Consider the following 20,729-nt stretch of genomic DNA (forward strand, 5'->3'; position numbering starts at 1 on the left):
ACGCGCGACGTCCAAAGAGTACCTATAGTAAAAGTGTGGGACGTCTTTTAAACAAACTCCTAGTTATTAGGTTACCACGCAACGTGTACCTACCTGCGTATAATCAATATGTACGCATCAAATAAGTTACACTGTTTAAATTAGAAACATTAATATTGGTAACAGGAAAAACGAAAGAAAATCGAAATATAAATTAGGTATTAAACTTATTAAAGGATATTACTAAATACTGGTTGCTATTCGAAGAAAAGACCTACATGTTATGTTATTGATAAAAACCAATGTCATCATAAATAATTGTCATTTGTTTTCCGTACGGCGGAAAACATGACAACCATAATGCATTAGTGTATTTAAAATAATTTATTATAACTGTGAGTTAAACAAGTGACATTAAGTTAATAGTGGTCAATTAATTAATCTACCAATATGGGCGACCAAGGAAAAAAAAAGCGGCAAAAAGTCGCTTGGAGCGATGACATGAGCTATGACTCTGAAGCCGAAAGAGGTAAGAGGGTTCTTTATGATGGTTATAATTTATTAATAGATATAAAATACATACAGATTTGAATATTACGCAATGATTCAAAAAAATCACATATATCATCACACATATAGGTATATCAGTTTTACATGTACATCAGTGAATAATACACTTGACCGCTAATCAAGCGGTTCCGAGTTAGTTTTGCTTCGTTAACGCTTATTATGCGTTAACTGTAGGGGGCAGCACAAGAGCCCCTGTTTATTGGTGCGAAGTATCAATGTCAAGTTCACGGCTTGCAGCCAAAGCTCCCACCTGACCCACCTCTAAATTATGAATCATGGATCGAAAAATTAGAAAAATATCTTGAAACTTAACAAATACATTCAATGAAAACTATTGCGAATATGATCGATCCAGCCGTTTTCGAGTTATTGCTTCTGTTCTTAAATACCTACGTGTACAAAGCGCTACGAAGTTATGTACTCCCTTAAATTACACTTGTAAGCAGTGGCGTAGCCCACGGCCTCGCGCCCAAAGGGGGTCCTCGCGCGAGGCACCTTCGGGTACTGTGAAACAAAAGGGCCTCGCAGATGCGATTTCGCCCACGGCAGGCGTGGCTCACTTCGCGATTTCGTCGCTTTGCTACAGGTAGCTAAAAGTACATCCGTTCGGCCCCAATTTTGGGGTTTGCCATAAGCCGCGCGTGGCGCTGTCGCCATCTAGCGGCCATATCTGTGCTGATCGTGACAAACGCGTTTTGTTAGAGAGTGAGTCTTCTGTACCTAGTACTATTATTTGTTCTGTGCCCACGGCTAGATTAGTTCACGCTACGCCACTTCTTGTAATTGTAAGGTATATGATACTTAGGTATTAATAGCCCCGTTTAGCCTATTCTGACCGAATGGTAATTACGGAACCCTATACTGAGCATGGCACGACATGCTCTTAGCCGATTTTTAAGAACTTGAGTGACTTACCAGACGGTAGTAACGGAGGTTTTTAATTTGATAATCTGAGCAGGGGCTGTATAAACAGGAACAATACATAGGTCCTTGTAGCTAAGTTTAACGTTTCTGATTTTTTTCAGAAAGGGAACGGCTGTTACAACTGGAGAGAGAATTAGCTGCCAAACTTCTAGAAAAACCGAAATATGAACCGGAAAAACTACAACAGATTATAGACTACATCATGAAGATGACAACTTTATACGACTTGAGAGATTCCGACTGGACTGATGACGTCAAGCAAGGCATAGAAGATTGGATACTTGATACAAAAGCTCTTATGCTTTGCATTTACTTTAGTGGAACTAAACTCAAGGCTACCAGTGATATGCCCTTTGCTCCAGTTTACGATTTAACGTATTTTCTCAGAAAGCCTGATTTAATTTTCCAGCCTGAAACGTTTCATGAAGAAATAGTGTTTGGGTCATTCGTGGACTCTGTAGAGTCTAATCTAATACAGGTTCTGGAAACGATGTATGCACCGTATTTTTTCGCTATTACCACGTGGCCCGAAAGTAAGTATCATGTAGTCTCTACCTAAAGTACTTACATTCAAAATGACGAGATATTTTTTTAGATTTTTTTCTTCATATTAAATTACAGGTGTTAAAAGCGAGTTCTGCTCTCAGATTCACACATTCCTAGCCAAACTAACAGACATGTACTTCAAGATGCTCGGTTTGACCGTGCTGTACATCCCTCGTGAAGGCCAACACCTGACCTTCGAGAAGGCCAGCACGGACCGGGAGCTGGTGAAGCGACTGGAGGGCGTCGTGGTGTACTGGACGCATCAGATCAAGTCGTGCTTAGAGGACACGGCATCGGTGGCTTCGCAAAAGGAGTTGCTGTGCCCCAGCGATGAATATGACTTCTGGATTTATAGACGTAAATAAGTTACACGTATTTTTAGTAGAATAGTGCGTGGCAAAACATTCTGATTGGTATGTGTCGTAAAATGACCAGTAGGTACATTGTTGCGATAGACAGAGGGGAGAAAAAAAATTAAGGGTTCTACATTAAACACATTTTGTTTACAGATGAAAACCTAAGCGCTCTTTTGTACCAGATAAAAAATCCAGCTGTCAGACATATAACTAAAATCTTAGTTACAACACACTCTACCTTTATTCACCAGTTCCAAGCACTATGTGACGATATCTTACAGAAAATCAGAGAAGCTAAGTCGAACATAGAATACCTTCAAGTCATCAAGCAGCCCTGCGCTGTGTTAGAATGTGTGGTCGACCCAGATGAAATCTCTATACATGTACCGCATATCATAAACCTCTTCAGATTCATATGGATGGAATCCCCATACTATAGTTCAGAAACTAGAATCACTAATCTATTTAAGGCTTTAAGCAACCAGATCATAATTCTCTGCAGAAATTACATCAATCTCAACGATTTATTTGATGGCGAAACAAAAAAGGCTTTGGGAGAATTTAGTAAGTGCATAGACTGTTGCAAGAAGTATAGAGAAATATACGACGTCATGGCAGAAGCTCACAGTGAAAAATTGCCGAACTCATGGAATTTGGATACTGGATACATCTTCAATTATATAGACTCATTTGTACAAAGGTGCTTTGATATGATCGATGTATGCAATTGCATGATTATCTTTGGAAGGTAAGGATTATCATCATAGAATAGAATCTTTATTGCTCTCATTGGTGTACAGGTCTTACTCTTGGTACAATCGTTACACGAGACACATTACCCTACAAAGTTGTTCAAATTGTGCTCTCCATCTTCCTATAAAGGCAAGATTTCCCTCGTCCTTGCTTTGATCATCGGTCAACCTTTCTGGGAGTTTTCCCGTGCTCGGTATTACCAACTATATATAGGTATGACCAGTAAAAAAAAAGCATTTATTGCCAATATAGTTCAGAGTATATTTATGTACATAATATGGACCCTGGAAGGATCACTTGCCTTGCATCTTCCTCCTCTGTGCTAAAAGCATTTCTTTCAGCTTGATGTGATGTGAACACAAGATTAATCTTAATTTTACCTACAGAATTGATGAGTTGGAACCGGTTCCGAAGCCTATATTCGGCGGTGCACGCGGCGAGCAGTTTGAACAAAAATGCGCCCATATAGAACAGGTAAAAGAAAGAAAAATTAGTCGACAGTAGCATTATTGTACCTCGCACAAGCGTTATTTTTGTGTTGCGCGAAACCAATGAGCAAAATTGAATATTTTGCTTACGCTTGTGGTGGTCGTCTCATTTGTTGAATTATCATAAAACTACATAATACGAGTATAATAAGGCCTTTACAATATGTCGTAATTTATAAAAGTTTATGTGATTGAAATCCTTTCGAATTCTTGTTGCTAGTGCGTGCTGCGTGTGCACCACGAGACCAAAGATATTTGCACCTCTTGCTTTGAAGCCCCTCGATTCCAAATTAGAATCTTTCGTTCGAGATCCATAGCACTCGCAGCAAAATACTATTCTCTTGTTGCACAAGTAACTAACTATTGTTTGACAAACACGGAAACTGTAATGCTATAAATAAACTAACATATTCTGAATGTTCTGTCTAGATGTTCCTTGACGCGCTGCAAAATGTGCAGGCAGTGTCAGGGACAATCCTCGACGTGCAGGCTCCGTCGTGGTATGACGAGATACTACAGTTCCGCACAGTCGTGAAAGACATCGAGGTACCGCAACCATCTTACTTCCAACACACATTACTTTTAATTTGTAATAGGGTTACCGTTCAATACCTAGAACCTGCATAATATTTATGTCATGTATCGCTGAATCCGGAACCCATACAACCATTTCTAGTCGCCGTTACGACGCGGTGTTGACACATCTTGTGTCGACACCGTCTGTTTCGGTCACAATTCCAGTCGCAGAGTCGTCGCCGTGTCGACACAGTTACCAGAAATGGGGAAGGGTCGACACATGACACAAAGTGACATAAAGTGTGGTCGCCGTGTAGCGGAAGCAGTTATAAAGTTGACCCAAAAATTTTTTATTAAGCTATGAGTTTCATCACATATGTTCCTTGAGTAATTCTAAGCATTTCAAGCCTGGGAGGCAATAAGAAATGTGTGTCTACTCGGATTTGTAATGGATTCAAACTTTCAACCCCTTTTTAACCCTGTTAGGGGATGAATTTTACAAAACGCTGAAATTACTTTTCCTGTCTTTTAATAATATCCCCAAATACAAAGATTCAAGTCCCGCGTTCGAAAATTTTTTTGATATCCATACAAACTTTCAACTCCTTTTTCACCACTTTAGGGGATGAATTTTCAAAAACGCTGAAATTAGTTTTCTTGTATTTTAATAATATATCGTTTTACGAAGTTTCAAATTCCTAGCTTAAAATAAAACTTGAACCCCATACAAACTTTCATCCCCTTTTTAACCCCCTTAGGGGTTGAATTTCTCAAAATCGCTTCTTATCTCTTGTACACTTTATAAATGTAATCTAGTGTGCAAATTTCAACTTTCTATCTTTTGTAGTTTCGGCTCCGCGTAGCAAAAATCTCCAACCAAATTTTTCACCTTTTTACGTTTTTCTTGTAAAATTACTATGAAATTGAAAAAACAAATATCAGCAATGAATTCTACGTCTTTGGTTTATACGAAAATGATACCAAACTTGCCCTAGTACCCACCAGGATCAGAGTAGATTTTTTTTAAAGATGACGGATGGCGGCCGTCTTTGTACCCCACCCTCCCCCCCACTTCACGCTAGAAATGCTTAGAATTACTCAAATATCAGATGTGATGAAGCTCATAGCTTAATAAAAAAATTTTGGGTCATGTATGGCAGCGTTACATAACTGACTCCAGTAGTGTGCACACATTGTTTCGGGTTTGCGACTACTTTATGCCAAAATCATTCGTTCATTCGTTCATTTTGTTCCTGTCAAATGGAAACTGTCAGATGGAAAAATGCTTAAATAAAAATAAGTGACATTAATACGCCATCTCTAAAACGGATTACAAGACGTAATTATATATTGTTTGCATTTATATTACAATAGGACTTAAATTATTATGGGGAATTAAACTGCTCGAGTGATTTGATAAACTAAGTGTAATATAATCAACGCGCCTCTCGCGTCGGGGCTGGTCGCGGGGCACATTGTTTTACGCTACGTCTTACGTAGGCGAACAACGCGCGAACGCGGCGCGGCGCCTGACATTCGCGTGCAAATCGCGCCGCACCGCGTTCGCAACGAGATCGCTTACGTAGGACACTTCTATGGGCATCAAAGGATTGATTTCGCCGCGCCGCGCCGCGCCGCGTTCGCGCGTTGTTCGCCTACGTAAGACGTAGCGTTAGTTTAGCCGGAAATGAAATTGTTTACTTCTCAGTGCCTGTGTTCATAACTATATTATTTGATGCATTTTTAGTACTTCGAGGCGTATACTATACTTAAATAACAGAAATAACGCTTTACATACTACGAAACTTGTTAATTATGATGTATAAATATGGTTTAAGGCTGAGAAATATTGCAGTCACAAAGTAGTCGCAAATGTTTCGACTTTGTGTCGACTCTGTGTTGACACATGACACGCGCTGTCAAAAGTAATAACAAAGTTACTGGATTTGCAAAATGGCTCCTTGTGTTCATTCGTTTTCAGATATTCTCAAAGTGTAAGAGCCATGCCGTGGAATAAAAAAAGTTAATACTCATATTTTAATCGCGATTAATTTAGTCGACCTAACATAGATTGAAATTGCATTAATCTGAATATTAATCGAATAAATTATCGATTAAATCTCGATTGAAAGTTGACAGGGGGACATTTTTGTACGTAAATGGAATAGGATTTGCATGTAAATATTTCCCACCTTTTCGGGGCGGGGACAAATGGGAACACACAATTTTTGGATGTATTCCCATTTATTCCCGCAGGGAACAGATGGAATAGTATTTGAAAGTAAATATTTCCCATTTTTCCCCCCCTTATCGGGGTGGGGACAAATGGGAACACACAATTTTCAGATGTATTCCCATTTATCCCCGTAGGGAATAGATGGAATAGGATTTGCATGTAAATATTTCCCAATTTTCCCACCTTTTCGGGGTGGGGACAAATGGGAACATACAATTTTCAGATGTAATCCCATTTATCCACGCAGGGAACAGATGGAATAGTATTTGCATGTAAATATTTCCCATTTTTTCCCACCTTATCGGGGTGGGGACAAATGGGAACACACAATTTTCGGATGTAATCCCATTTATCCTCGCAGGGAACAGATGGAATAGGATTTGCATGTAAATATTTCCCATTTTTTCCACCTTATCGGGGTGGGGCCAAATGGGAACACACAATTTTCGGATGTATTCCCATTTATCCCCGTAGGGAACAGATGGAATAGGATTTGCATGTAAATATTTCCCAATTTTCCCACCTTTTCGGGGTGGGGACAAATGAGAACACACAATTTTCGGATGTATTCCCATTTATACCCGTAGGGAACAGATGGAATAGGATTTGCATGTAAATATTTCGCATTTTTCCCCCCCCATATCGGGGTGGGGACAAATGGGAACACACAATTTTCGGATGTAATCCCATTTATCATTTATCCTCGCAGGGAACAGATGGAATAAGATGTGCATGTAAATATTTCCCATTTTTTCCACCTTATCGGGGTGGGAACAAATGGGAACACACAATTTTCAGATGTATTCCCATTTATACCCCTAGGGAACAGATGGAATAGGATTTGCATGTAAATATTTCCCAATTTTCCCACCTTTTCGGGGTGGGGACAAATGGGAACACACAATTTTCGGATGTATTCCCATTTATCTCCGCAGGGAACAGATGGAATAGTATTTGCATGTAAATATTTCCCATTTTTTCCCACCTTATCGGGGTGGGGACAAATGGGAACACACAATTTTCGGATGTAATCCCATTTATCCTCGCAGGGAACAGATGGAATAGGATTTGCATGTAAATCTTTCCCATTTTTTCCACCTTATCGGGGTGGGGACAAATGGGAACACACAATTTTCGGATGTATTCCCATTTATCTCCGTAGGGAACAGATGGAATAAGATTTTCATGTAAATATTTCCCATTTTTTCCCACCTTTTCGGGATGGGGACAAATGGGAACACACAATTTTCAGATGTACTCCCTGGCGTGACAATGTGACGTAACGTGACAGGTGCGACATTTCGACAAGTCTCATTGTTGCTGACGTCACAGGCATCCATGGGCTACGGTTATCGCTTACCATCGGGCGGGCCGTATTCCTGTTTATCACCATCATTGTATTATTTTTAAAAACTTTATTATATCGGCAAAAACAGGTATTTCTTTTGCGATGTTTATGATGATAATGATGGAAATTGTCACAAGATTTCAAAGAACTTTCGGTAATTCTTGAGTTCTGTGTCGGAATTTCGTGACAATTGTCGTATTTCTTGTGACAAATGTCATTAGCTTCGCAAAATAAGTACTTATTAACTGGCGATATAGTGGAGTTTTTTTTTAATTAACATGTTGGTGGCAAACCACACCGCCCGTCTGATGGTAAGAGATTACCGTAGCCCATGGAGGCCTGTGACTTCAATCACAGTGATGTAGACAATAGGGAATATTAGACAAAGCTCTGCGTAGGTGGCACTAGTAGTACACATACAGTAAACAAACATGCGTCACTACGTCACTCACATATCGCCTATCGTGAAACACGACAATCGAGGGTTCGGTTTCTGCCTCTCTATCACTCTCGCATATTCGAGCGATAAAGAGGCGGATAACTAAATTTCGATTTTCGCGTTTACCGGTAGGCACTTGTTAACAAACCGCCTTGATGCATCAATGTCATATTTTATTGTCTTTGAAAACTTGTCAAAAAACAGTTTAAGGCACAGTATGTATAAGTTAGTCTATGAATTTACTGAGTCGGTAGTGCTGCACTCTGGCGGCAGAACATTGCAGTAATATACCCTATTGTTGGACCTGTCACGCCCTAAAACCTATAAAACAATATTCATGACGACTTTTATGACAACATGCGTAGCCGCCATCTTGGATTATAAAATGGTCATCATTTTCGAATACTGCACTCCCTAAAACCTATAAATCGACATCCGTGACGACGCAAGTTATCTTTATTTTCAGATCTAACCAATTGCTACAGAATACAAAGGACAAAAAAAGAAGCAAGGAGGTAATGAAACAAGCAAAAATACTGATGATTCCTCGACGCAATTGGATGATTCTTAAATTGTGTCCAGATTTTCTTGTCATAAAAGTTTTTATTTTTCACATATAACTCACACAAGCTCCGTGACATTTCGACCTTGTAATTTTTTAAATGTTTTTGTTTATACATATATGCGTATCTCACTAGAATAATATAATCAAGGTATGTTTATGTTTGATGGTTGAAATAGTAACTCTAAAAATTTTATTTGTGTCTTATATTCCTGCCGAGGACTTTTATTTTTCCTTTTCCTTCTACACAAGTTAGGCCAAGTAATAAGAATTTAGGACTCTCAATTTTATCATGACTTCTACATCAGTAAAGCTAGGTACGAGGCCATGTTTGGTATCGTTTTCGTATAAATTCACAGTACCAAATTTAGTTATGGTATCACATTGACACCATTCCGAAGTAAAAAAAAATAAACTTATTAAAATACTTTCTTTTAAACTCCTCTTCACGCTTAAACTGCTGAACAGTTTTAATTTAAAGGTACACATATATTTTGAGTCCCGAGACAGGACATAATAAGTTATCTCAAAAATCATCCTTTAAAGGTGTGAAATGTGGTGCAGGGGGGAATTCAGAATTGAATTCTTGAAGTTAATACTTACTGTTTAAGTTTAGGTTTGAAGTCATGTTTTTTATCATTTTCAACTAAATCAAAGATGTAGAATTGTAGACCATCCCAAATTTCGTATAAATCGGTTCAGCGGTTATTGATTGTCCGTACAAATTTTCACGCCACTTTTCACACCTTCAAAAGATGATTTTGGTTATAAGATCTATCCTATGTCCTGTTCCGGGACGCAAACTATTTCTATACCAAATTTCAACGAAATCGGTTCAGTGGTTAAGCGTCAAGAGGAGTTTAAAAAATACCGGCCAAGTGCGAGCCGGACTCGCGTATTAAGGGTTCCGTACATTAAGTCCGCCTCGCGCTTGGCTGCACATTTCTAATAGGTTTTCCTGTCCTCCTAATAATCGTGATAGGTAAAGGACTATTTTGTGTATTTTTTTCAAAATTTAAGACCTAGTAGTTTCGGAGATAAAGGGGGGGGGGCAATGGTCATTTTTTGGGTATAAAATCAATTTGTTTACGTTATATGTCCGTCTTTAGGTCCCTAATTTACATATATGTACCAAATTTCAACTTAATTGGTCCAGTAGTTTCCGGGAAAATAGGCTGTGACAGACGGACAGACATACAGACGCACGAGTGATCCTATAAGGGTTCCATTTTTTCCTTTTGAGGTACGGAACCCTAAAAAAATTGTTTTTAAATTTTGTGGAACACGGCCTAGCACCTTCACTGATGTAGAGATCAAGATAAAATTGAGAGCCCTAAATAAAGTTTCAAGAGCGGATATCTCAAAAACTATTCAATATATGGAAAAAATTGACTAAATAAACTTGTAACAAATTAAATTAACTTTCATTTTCTATAAGTGGCCATGTCGCTACGATGCATAGTTTCCAAGATATAATCGAAAAACCGGAAAATGGGACCTTCAAAGCCCCCTCTCTCCCCCCCCCCCCCGCTCAAAGGCTACGGCCGAGGACTTTTGATATGTTCACCTCCTAACTTGCCCAAACCAAGTTAAGGAGCCAAAAATTGTGTTCCGAGCATTTCCCTCTACAACTTTATTGAGCATTCGTTGCCTGACCTAGTAGCGTATTGCATTTCTTTAAAAAGTTTGCTGTAAAAGGTTGACGGGTGTTGGGTGTTTATATGGTTTTGGTCGATTTTTATCATTCGCATCGCCCATGATGACTTACTAGAATTACGAGCACACGAGACACTAATAGTAGTTTGACAAACCTTGGTTTTCAAGAGGTATTTTATATTGACATTTGCTGTCACAAATTTGCTGTCAGATTTAGTCGCAAACCGCACGCAAAGTGCACACAAATGTGTCGACACCTTGTTACGGAAAAGTGTACACACGGCGACGACACTTTGTTTCGAAACAATTCTAGACACATTGTGTGGACTCTGTTACGACACATCTGACATTTAGTTACCACTTTGATGATTCTGCGACTGGAATGGTTATATGGGAAGATATAGGAATAATCTAAAAACTAATTTATAATTATTTACGCTGCAGATAATAATCGAGAACCTGGTGGAGACTGTGTTTGAGGGCGTCAACCAACTAGAAGAAGCGGTAGTGGCGCTCTTTTCGCTCAACAATTACTCACGGAGGAAAAGCCTTAGGCGCATCTTCAAAAGAAAAACTGCGCAGGTAGGTAATGTCGCTTGAAGGGAGAGGTAAAAATCTCTATTTTGAAGTAACAGTGAATGCGTAATGTAAACGCATCTTTTGCTCACTCGCATTTTCAAGGGAGCTTGGTGGACTGGCCAAAAAAAAATTGGGCCGAAACGTAATTTAAAAAAATCTAGTACTTAGTAGTAGCAGCCTTATCCGTCCACCCGTCCGCGGGTGAGTTCAGTGGTCTTTAGTACTACCTACGAGTACAACAAAGGTGCAAATCTTACTTACTCCATCAATCTACATAATACAGGGATTGGTTGTCGCTGCAATCTTCGAGCGAAAAATGTCGTTGCGTAAGTTGTCTATAAATAATAGGGGGCTTAATAAAAAAAAATTTATAGTTTGAATTATTTAAGGAAATAATCGCTGCTAAAGTTAAATAAGTAGACAAAACATTTGACACCCATTAAATGTCAAAAACGTCAGGTGTGGAGCATGTTCAGCGACGAAGTCCACGAAGCAAAGAAAGACATGGTGGCCACGCGGAGCCAGCACCCTTCGGAGCTGCCGTCGTTCGCCGGCCGCGCCGCCGTGCTGCGGATGCGGAAGAACCGCCTAGTCTACTTGAAGAAGGTGAGGACTTACCATCATCCAGATTCAACACTGATAACCTTACGTCAGAGATCGGAAAACCGTCCGCGGCATGCGGTTCTTCAAGCCATTTAAGATTTCTTAAACCACTGACAAACACCTCATAGAACTGGCGATTTCTACTGCGGTTGGCTCTTCGCAAAATTTTGTCGAGCCCTGCCTTAGGTAGGTATGTTACGGGGTAGCCTTAAAAACGGGGACTTCTGCTTCAGGTGATGACAGACGCGGCGTGGATGATGCCCTGCAGCAGCTCTGAAGACGTAATTATGCACGTGAACAGGCTCATGGGTGCCATTGATGTGGCCATCAGAGAACTATGGATTTCCTGGACGGTAATATTCTAAAACGAAATAATCGTATAATATTATGCAACACCTGTAATTTTTTTCTTTGGTGTAATTATTAATTTTACTTTGTTCGTACAGCATAATTTGGATGAGAAATGTGCAAACGGTTTGAACAAAACATTGATGAGAAAAAGTGCCGAAAATCCTGGTTTAATGGAATGTAACATTGATGTGTAAGTCAATTTTTATTTATGAATGTAACATCCTATCAACAAACAGAAGATGAAGCGTTAAGTAAATTCGCAATTGTTTTTGTCATATTTCAGCAATATTTTAGAACTTTGCAAAGAAGCTTCACATTGGGAGAATTTGGGAATGGATATCCCTGAACACGCTTATGTAGTAAGTAGTTTATCGAGATAAGTTCTTAGGCAGCCTAGCGAGTGACATTTTCTTTTAATTTACTTTTCTTTTAGGTGTACGCGAAAAGCAAAACTATACTGTTTGTTTACGAGAGTGTGTTGTCTGTGACTAAGGGATATAACAAGATCCTAGACTCGCTCTCGCCTGACGAGCGACTGCTCTTCAAACCTTTAACGTCGGTAAGTGCCTATCATGAGTGTGCACTGTGCATACATTATACAGTGTGGAAAGATATGTCGGGCCCGGGATTATTTTTAAAAAGAAACAAAACTGCATTCAAAGTTTTTTTTAAATTCGCTTGTCGCGACCGGGAATCGAACCGAGAAAATTAAAAATAAAGGAATGTCTCTTTTAAGTAAAATGAGCCAACTTGAGGATTTAAGGTAGTTTCCCTCCAGGGCCCTACTTATTTTTCCACCCTGTATGAGTAGCGGACGCTCGAGCGGGTTGACCAGAAGGCCTACCGCGTGCCACGTTCGAGGTGTTGCCTCCCGTATGACTTACGTATGAATTTACAAGTGCGACAGAAAGGCAACACGTCGAACGTGGTTCGCAGTAGGCCCTGTGACGCGGTATCGAACAAATGCAAAAGTATGCGAGCAGCCTAAGTGCGCGCTCCTTAAGGCGCCGTGCGTTCTGGTCCCTCTCCGAACACAGCTCGCTGAGCACTGAGCGGACGGCACGACGGCAGTGCGTGTCCGGGATCGGACCGAGAGTTAGTTTTAACTAAGTTGTCGAAGTTCGTTCAAAAGTAACATTATGCATTTTTAGAAGCAATGTTCATGATTAATAATATAACTTCTGAGCGAAAGTTGTTTAATCAGATTCCTAATCGACAAAGTTACTGAAAGATTGCTGTCCATTGGCACCATAATATGATTGTTTTTGTAGTAAGTAGGTACGGTCAGCCAAGAAAGTGGTCTACCACTTTTCGACTCTATCAATCAGATGGTAGAGTCGAAAAGTGGTAAACCACTTTCTTGGCTGACTATACTTACTAATTATTCTCAATTGAAGTTTAATTACTACATTAAAAATAAATTAACAAACACATTAGCAATATAGGCCCAACGAAAGAACAAGAACGTTTAAAAATTAACATCAATTTTTATTTAATCTAATATCACAACTTGACAGTCTTTATATCACAAATTTAACAATTAAATGTATTCCTATTAAACATAATACGATTAATAAGTTATAATTGGACGTAGTTTAGCGTAAAAGATCCATCCTCTAAAATTTGTCATTTAAATGAATGACTTTTCCGTTTGAAAGAAAGTTCAAATTTTACTAACAGATTTTTGTGGATTGGATCTTTTACCCTAAACTACGTCCAATTATTAGTGAAAAATTAACATTCATTAGTATTTTAACTCAAACAGCTATCTAAATGCGCATTCATATCATCATTTTCAACCATCTGCATACAGCACGGGCACGGCAACTTGGTTCCAGTGGCGTTGAACAACTGCGTCTCGTCGAACAAGTCGTCATCGTCATCATCGATCACTATAGTCTGGTTACCGAAACTCGTAGACGCTTCTTCAGGTGCTGTGTCAGTTGCGAAAAATGCCAAACACTCGTCTAAGTGTTCACTCATAGGTTTAGTGACTTTACTACCACAGCATGGACAATTCTGCTCAACCAGAACAGATACTGTACCAGTTTCAGGTTCTTTTTTTACTATAGGTAATTTAACTTTGGCATCTTCTACTATGAAGGGATCTCCGCTTCCTGCTTTTTTCTCTTTTGGTACAATAAAGTTATCAAATTTCCTTAAAGGTATATCAAATTGAACTTTCTTTACAACTGAATCGGCTTTATACAGATCTATAGGTTCTGGCTTTATTTTTGGTAGCTGTGCTTTCAAATTATCTTCCCAGTCTATATTGTCGTCTAAATTATTTTGATCATTAAATACTTCAGTCTCATTACAGAATGTTCCCCTAAATGTGGTAACGAATTTATTTGTCTCCTTTTTTATTTCAAATTCTTGCTTAGGCAATCCTTTTGGTTTGTAAGGTGGGATCGTCTGTAAAGTAGCTAATATTTCTTTTGAAACTTGTGTTGAAGCTTTATTTCCAACTGTAGGAGTTAGTAGGTCCTTATTATTATCTAACGGAACTGTCGCTGTTTTAACTAGAGATGTTGCTGCCGTTTCATTCCCGCTGCAGATTTTTGATATTAAATCTTTATTTAAACATTCATCTAAATGGCTATTTATATTTTGTTCCTTTATTTTAATTCCACATATAGGACAATCGACTTGAACAGTGTGTGAGCTGCCCATACTATTGTTATTAACAGCAACCAATTTGGTATTATTATTGGATTCTATCACTTCAATATTAGTACCATAAATATCTTTAAGCATGGACGTCACATTTTTCTTGAAGTAGTCATCAATCTTTTTTACTTTGCCAGGTGGAGAATCAACATGTTCAGATTCAGTCTTATGTTTAGTCACTTTTTTATCGAGATAATTATTGTTCATATTAGTTGATGCTGTCTTAGGAAAAACATTTAGCGTTGGGTTTTGGACATGATTGTTAATTTTTGCTTTGACAACATCAATGGGCGAAACTGCAACAGGTGTCAATTGTTTCTTAGCCCAAGTATTTCTGACTGTTTCAGCAGCATTGGCTGACCCAGTACTAGGTGTCAATTGTTTTTTAGCCCAAACGTTTCTAACTGCTTCAGCAGCATCAACAGAATTAGATCGGACTCTATTGCTAGTTCCTCCAATAGTAAAATACTTACCAATAACAAAGGAAGGCTTCACTGCTGGATTATTTATAGGATTACTAACACCTTTCTGATTCACCACAATTGTGCTTGAATTGTTTGATTTTGTTGGAACTTGAGGTATGTTGGATTTAATATCAGTTATTTGAACAATCTTTGACTCCCCAGTTGTAGTTTTTTTATTACTAGTAATATACTTAGTAATGTCACCTTTCGGTTGGGCTATTGGTGTTTTCTTGGTCTTTTTTTCTGGTTCTTTTATTTTAATGAATGTACCTCCACAACTCCTCTGATGCTGCTCCCACCACTGATCCCTGGGCCCGGGAGCTGAATTCATAGTTCTCCGCACAATTCCAAAGTAAGGTTTTCTGTACTGGCAGGGCCCATTGCAACGCCACCAATGAGTCTGGTACAGTTTAACCTGTAAAACACAAATAATGTTGTGCTTAAGTCAAGAGCCTTTATTTGCGTGCTTATATTACATTTTAATTTTTGGCCTAAAATAATGTTGATAAATAAAATAATTAATCAAAGTGGGCTGCACACGCCTTGGCATCCCATTTTCATTGCGTCAAGCCCACGCCACGCTACTGCCGTGCTGCAGTGTGACGAAGCCTTTATAGTCCTGCCTAGACCAATGTACAGTTCAAGACAAATTTGTAATAAACAAAAACTGTATATTATAAAGATATAATATATTTTACCTCATCATGAAAGTCATGATAAATGCTGATATTGATTCCAGCCGCCTTGTTGATCCTGTACATATGCTCTTTAAAGTTTGGGCCATGGCCATCCCGGTCTTGGTCCCGTTGTGTGATGAACAGGAATGCATGAATCATTTCATGCAGTAATGTCTCAACTAGGTCTTTGCGAGGCCGTAACTTCAGTAGAGGCTCGCTGAGAGCTATATCACATAGGCCTCCCCGACCTTCGTAGCTGAAATTAATCAAGTATAAAGCTCAGTTAGGTGATCATCAAGATCGCAGGTCTATATGAACAAATGGTGATGTACATGTCGCAGTCGGATCGTATAATCCGCCTTATCCGCCGTATTACATTACGGCTAGCCGTTTTCAAAAACAGGGGCGTTTTGAAATGCGGCGGTTTAACGATTAGCCGTATTGAATGCGGCTGAATGAGAATCCGCCGGAATGTATTCGACATTCGCCATACGTTCTTCAACACGGCTAGCCGTAATGTAATACAGCGAGTCATTAGCCGCCGCTTTGACAGTTTTTAGTTCCCATTTTTAACACTCGTGGCGCTGCCTGACAAACACTGGGGTGTCCATCAAATCTGGAGTTCGTCGGACTGTTTCTTTTCAAAAAACATTTCCTTCGCAACTTAATTAGACTGACGGTTTGCCCTTCGGGCATCTGAAGTTACCTAAAGAATCTAACATACCTACCTATTGATTAAGTGAGACGTCCGTGAAAACATTACACTTTGGGGAAAAAAGCGTAGGTAGGTAAGTAGGTAGGTGGAATGGCGCTCTCTTGTGTCAGAGGCCAAGATCCTCTTTGGGTCACTGAGCCAGTGATGTATGTACGTAGGTAAGTAGGTTAGGTTCGTTAGGTAGCTTCAGATGCCCGAAGGGCAAACCGCCCAGAAATAGGAGCCCCGCTTGCGGGGCTCCGTCTATTTAAGTTGTGAAGGAAATGTTTTGGAAAAGAAACACGTGTAGTGCGGTGGGACCATGGTAAAAATAAATTAAATTGCAAACATTGTCAAACTCCGGTTACGTAGGCGACCGAAAGAACTGGTCACTCTGCAATCTAAAATAGTAGTACGATGCGGCTAAACGTAGGCCGCCTTATTGAAGAACGTATCGCAATGACAATCTGGCTAATCGTCGAACTCCCGCATTTCAAAACGCCACTGTTTTTAAAACGGCTAGCCGTAATGTAATACGGCGGATAATACGATCTGACTACGACATACACATAAATACGTACTGCCAGCAATATGCCAAAAGTACCCAAAATTTAAAAACACTTTAAAAATTTATGCAAAGTGATTTCAAAATTACAGTTAAACAAGTTTATGGATGGCTAGTGAATTCAGTTCTAGCAAATGACTGAACTACAAATGTATTAAATTGTTGTTGTGTGTGTTGTGTATTTATTGTATGTATTGTGCTCGTGTGTAAGCAGAGTATTACTACCATTGCAGGCAGAATGCAATGTGCCTCAATTAGTCCAAGACTGTCTTATCTGATAAATCTTTGTCTCATAAGTTATCACTTGCACAAAACTTGTTTTAAAACTACACTAATATTAATTTAGTGGCTTTTTCAAAATCTAGCTCCTTCATGCCAATTCTCCCCTTCTCATTAGTCATATTTTAATTTGCCACTGCCAAGTCCGGTGTGGTATATTGGCCATTTCTATGGGACTAGTGCTAAAATGTTAAACTTTATCCTCGTAAGTCCCAGTGTACTTATAATAACAATATATAACTGCCTCGATAACTTGTGCAAGCAATGTTATTGCAGGTGTCTGTACTTCTTTACAATAGCCCAGTCTTTTTTCCAGCCAAACTTAAACCATAGACCAGTACTCTGTCCATATTCTTTACAATAGCTTCAAATGCCTGATGAAACCGTTTCACGGGTATCTATTGATGTACAAATTCAATATATACAGAATTCATTTTAGTATGAGGTGGCTGGTTATTGAAGGGTGCCCAGTTGTTGACACAGTGGCGGATTTGCCCTAAGGCACAGTAGGCCTGGGCCTAGGGTGGTAAGATATTTAGGGGCGGCAAATTGTGACAAATAAAAACTTTTTACAAAAAAAAAGAAAACCGACTTCAAAAAGGATGAAATAAAATATTATCCTTTTTAAGTCCATGCGTTACCAACTGATATGTTTGAAGTCGGTGCCAAGCCAACTGTTGAAGCATACCATGATTTTGGTGCGATTCGATAAGGATGTACGTTGGATTGCTATACACGACGACAATGAACGTACTTTCTGTAGGTACAGTCGATGTTAAATATATGTTTACACTTTTCGTCTTATTACAAAGGTGCAAAAGTGTAAACATATCTTTGACGTCGACTGTACCTAAGAACACACCTCAGAACACACGATCAAACCTTCTTGGCACAGTCAGTACCATGTTTGTCGGCACGCAAGCGTGGGATTGGGACTGAAGTTATTTTCCGACCCTTATTCAGAGGACTACATTCCAAAATATAAACCAATTCAAGGAATTTACGTTCTTGCCAAATTTCACCTAAAGCGGTTCAGTTGTTTAGCCATGAAAAGGCGACAAAGAGGCAGACAGAATTACTTACACATTTATAATAGTTATTAGTACAGTTCTAATGGGATTTATAGTCGTAAAGCTGATTATTTTTGACGGGTATTGTTACTACTTGGCTTGGCACCGACTTCAAACATATCAGTTGGTAACGCATGGACTTAAAAAGGATAATATTTTATTTCATCCTTTTTGAAGTCGGTTTTCTTTTTTTTTGTAAAAAGTTTTTATTTTTCCATTTTTAGTTTTAACGCATTGTTAAGAGCGCGACGCATGAATGAAAAACAACATCATGATTAACACTAAATTCGTGTATCTACTTTAATAAATATGTAATCAGGAATTTTCACGAGTCCGTCTGGGAAATTATAATTCCTGTCACTATACTAAATCCATCCTCCGCCCCGCCACTGACCCAATCCCTCAACCCCCCCCCGATCACTCAACCTCACAGCGTATCAACCCCTGATCCATGTACCCCTCGGCCCTGAACCAGTACCCCTTCAACCACCATTACCCCTTAACTCCTAACCCTAACCCCCGATCAGTAGCCTTACCAGCTTACCAAAAGTTTGACATTGATTTATTAGCTAGCGTGTGTGTAACTTACTTTCTTTGCATCTCGCTCGTACTTGAATATTAGTGCGAGCGAGATGCATAAAAAGTAAGTTACGAAGATGTTAGCGTCGCTAATCTTAGCGAATATGTCAATGTCAAACTCGTGGTAAGGCTACACTTGCACTACATCAAATTTGCGGTGTTCGGAAGCAAATGCTCGAGTTACTTTAGAAAATACCGAAATCACTTTACACATGCCTTTAAAAACTGAGGAGTTCCCTCAATTCCTCATGGATTCCATCATCAGACCAGAACCAAAAATAATACGGAAACACCTTGGAGGCAACTCCTTCCAAACAAAAAAAGAATTACTCAAATCGGATCACAGGTGCCGGAGTAATCGCTGAACATACTACATTTAAAAAATCATCATCATTATCATCAATACAATCATCATCATCAGGTCTACTTCATCAAAGTGGTGGTTTCCGGGAGAAAATGCTCGAGTTGCTTAGGAAAACACCCAAATCACCAATGCATGTGCCTTTAAAAATCGAGGAGTTCCCTCAATTCCTCATGGATCCCATCATCAGAACAGAACCAAATTAAAATGGGACCAACTCGGAGGTAGCTCCTTTCAAACAAAAAAAGAATTACTCAAATCGGACTACAGATGTCGGAGTAATCGGTGAACGTACATAGAAAAAAAAAATAGCCACAACCGAATACAGAACCTCCTCCTTCTATGAAATGGAAGTCGGTTAAAAATTTGCTGATGGTAACAAGAAATAACTCAAAATGTAGTCATTAATATGGGTGCCTTGCAAGGGCGGTTACATGGCCTGGGGCCTAGGGCGGCAAAGACTGCAAATCTGCCACTGTATTGACACCATATACGAATTCTGTTAATAGGTGAACAAAATACAATTTACAGTTATAGTATAAGGTGGTCAGTTATTAAAGAGTGGCTATTAGTGGCAATTACTGAATTGATGATTTACCTAATATTGTATTACAAGAGCTCAAAGAAATAAACTGCAACAGTGGTCAAAGTTTGTATAATAGAATGAGATATAAACTTCTACTGTAGTTTATACAGTCCTATTATTTAGGTTGAAGGCTCAAACTTGTTCAGACTGATCTTGAATAGCTGAATATACTCACGAGCACACACCAGCGCAGGAATACATCCGCTTACTCCAACGGACAACGGCTCTGCTTGCAAGTTTAGCCCAAAAGAAAGTCCTATCAAACTGGATGAACAATGCATGTACGTTCGGCGTAGGGTCTATCAACTCCAACTCCGGGTCTCCCAGATTCATAGTGGTTACTTAATTTTCAACTAACTAATTAAATACTTTTACAGATTTCATTTCAAATAAATTAATTAAAATAACTTAAAAATATTTCTCTTCTCGGATCAACAAACTGTCAAAGTCGTATTTGACATTGACACATTTTTGAAAACGCGGTAATTTGCCGTGTTCGTTCGGAATTTTGGAAATATGTTTCCGAAATGTTTATGAAAATATATTTGAATTTATCGATTTTTGACATAAAATAACGTTCATCAAACTAACAAAATTATATTTTTTTCTCATAATCATAAACTGGGAATGATGACTTTTTTTATTTAGCTCTCAAACAAAGTTGCCAGTTTATGGAATACTACTACTATAGTGGATTTCAAATTTTCAGTAAGCTTATAAGCTGTGGATTGAATATTTATTTATTTAAACTTTATTGCACAAAGTATATACAAAAATGTACAAATGGCGGACTTAATGCCAAATGGCATTCTCTACCAGTCGACCATAGCATCTAATATTGAGCATCTTGCGAAAGAAGTTATTTATTCGAGATATTT

At 38.9% G+C, this 20,729-nt stretch overlaps 3 protein-coding genes across 5 annotated transcripts in view; 1 reads left to right on the top strand and 2 right to left on the bottom strand.

The window, feature by feature from the left end:
* LOC134665842 (protein croquemort-like) overlaps positions 1–20,729 on the bottom strand; it is a 407,398-nt gene that overhangs the window by 177,056 nt on the left and 209,613 nt on the right. The gene's annotated exons all lie outside the window — the stretch shown is intronic.
* The window catches only part of LOC134665447 (dynein axonemal heavy chain 2), an 82,690-nt gene continuing 61,970 nt past the window's right edge, over positions 10–20,729 (top strand). The window contains exons 1-12 of one of the 3 annotated variants that reach the window (XM_063522433.1): positions 10–508; positions 1,575–2,006; positions 2,095–2,376; positions 2,529–3,123; positions 3,515–3,602; positions 4,046–4,162; positions 10,818–10,955; positions 11,412–11,558; positions 11,789–11,908; positions 12,002–12,096; positions 12,190–12,265; positions 12,340–12,465. In XM_063522433.1, coding sequence (XP_063378503.1) covers positions 430–508; positions 1,575–2,006; positions 2,095–2,376; positions 2,529–3,123; positions 3,515–3,602; positions 4,046–4,162; positions 10,818–10,955; positions 11,412–11,558; positions 11,789–11,908; positions 12,002–12,096; positions 12,190–12,265; positions 12,340–12,465 — 2,295 coding nt within the window. In that variant the 5' untranslated portion in view covers positions 10–429. The remainder of the gene's footprint in view (positions 509–1,574; positions 2,007–2,094; positions 2,377–2,528; positions 3,124–3,514; positions 3,603–4,045; positions 4,163–10,817; positions 10,956–11,411; positions 11,559–11,788; positions 11,909–12,001; positions 12,097–12,189; positions 12,266–12,339; positions 12,466–20,729) is intronic. The other 2 variants (XM_063522425.1, XM_063522437.1) reach the window with 2 other exon arrangements.
* Positions 13,582–20,285, bottom strand: LOC134665556 (DNA-dependent metalloprotease SPRTN). Its single transcript, XM_063522535.1, has 3 exons — positions 20,027–20,285; positions 15,739–15,973; positions 13,582–15,455 (listed from the first exon to the last, which is right to left on the bottom strand). Exons 1-3 carry the CDS (start codon positions 20,182–20,184, stop codon positions 13,659–13,661), a joined length of 2,190 nt encoding a protein of 729 aa, XP_063378605.1. The 5' UTR covers positions 20,185–20,285; the 3' UTR covers positions 13,582–13,658.

This window comes from Cydia fagiglandana, chromosome 1 (assembly GCF_963556715.1).
Source record: "Cydia fagiglandana chromosome 1, ilCydFagi1.1, whole genome shotgun sequence".
Lineage (NCBI taxonomy): Eukaryota > Metazoa > Arthropoda > Insecta > Lepidoptera > Tortricidae > Cydia > Cydia fagiglandana.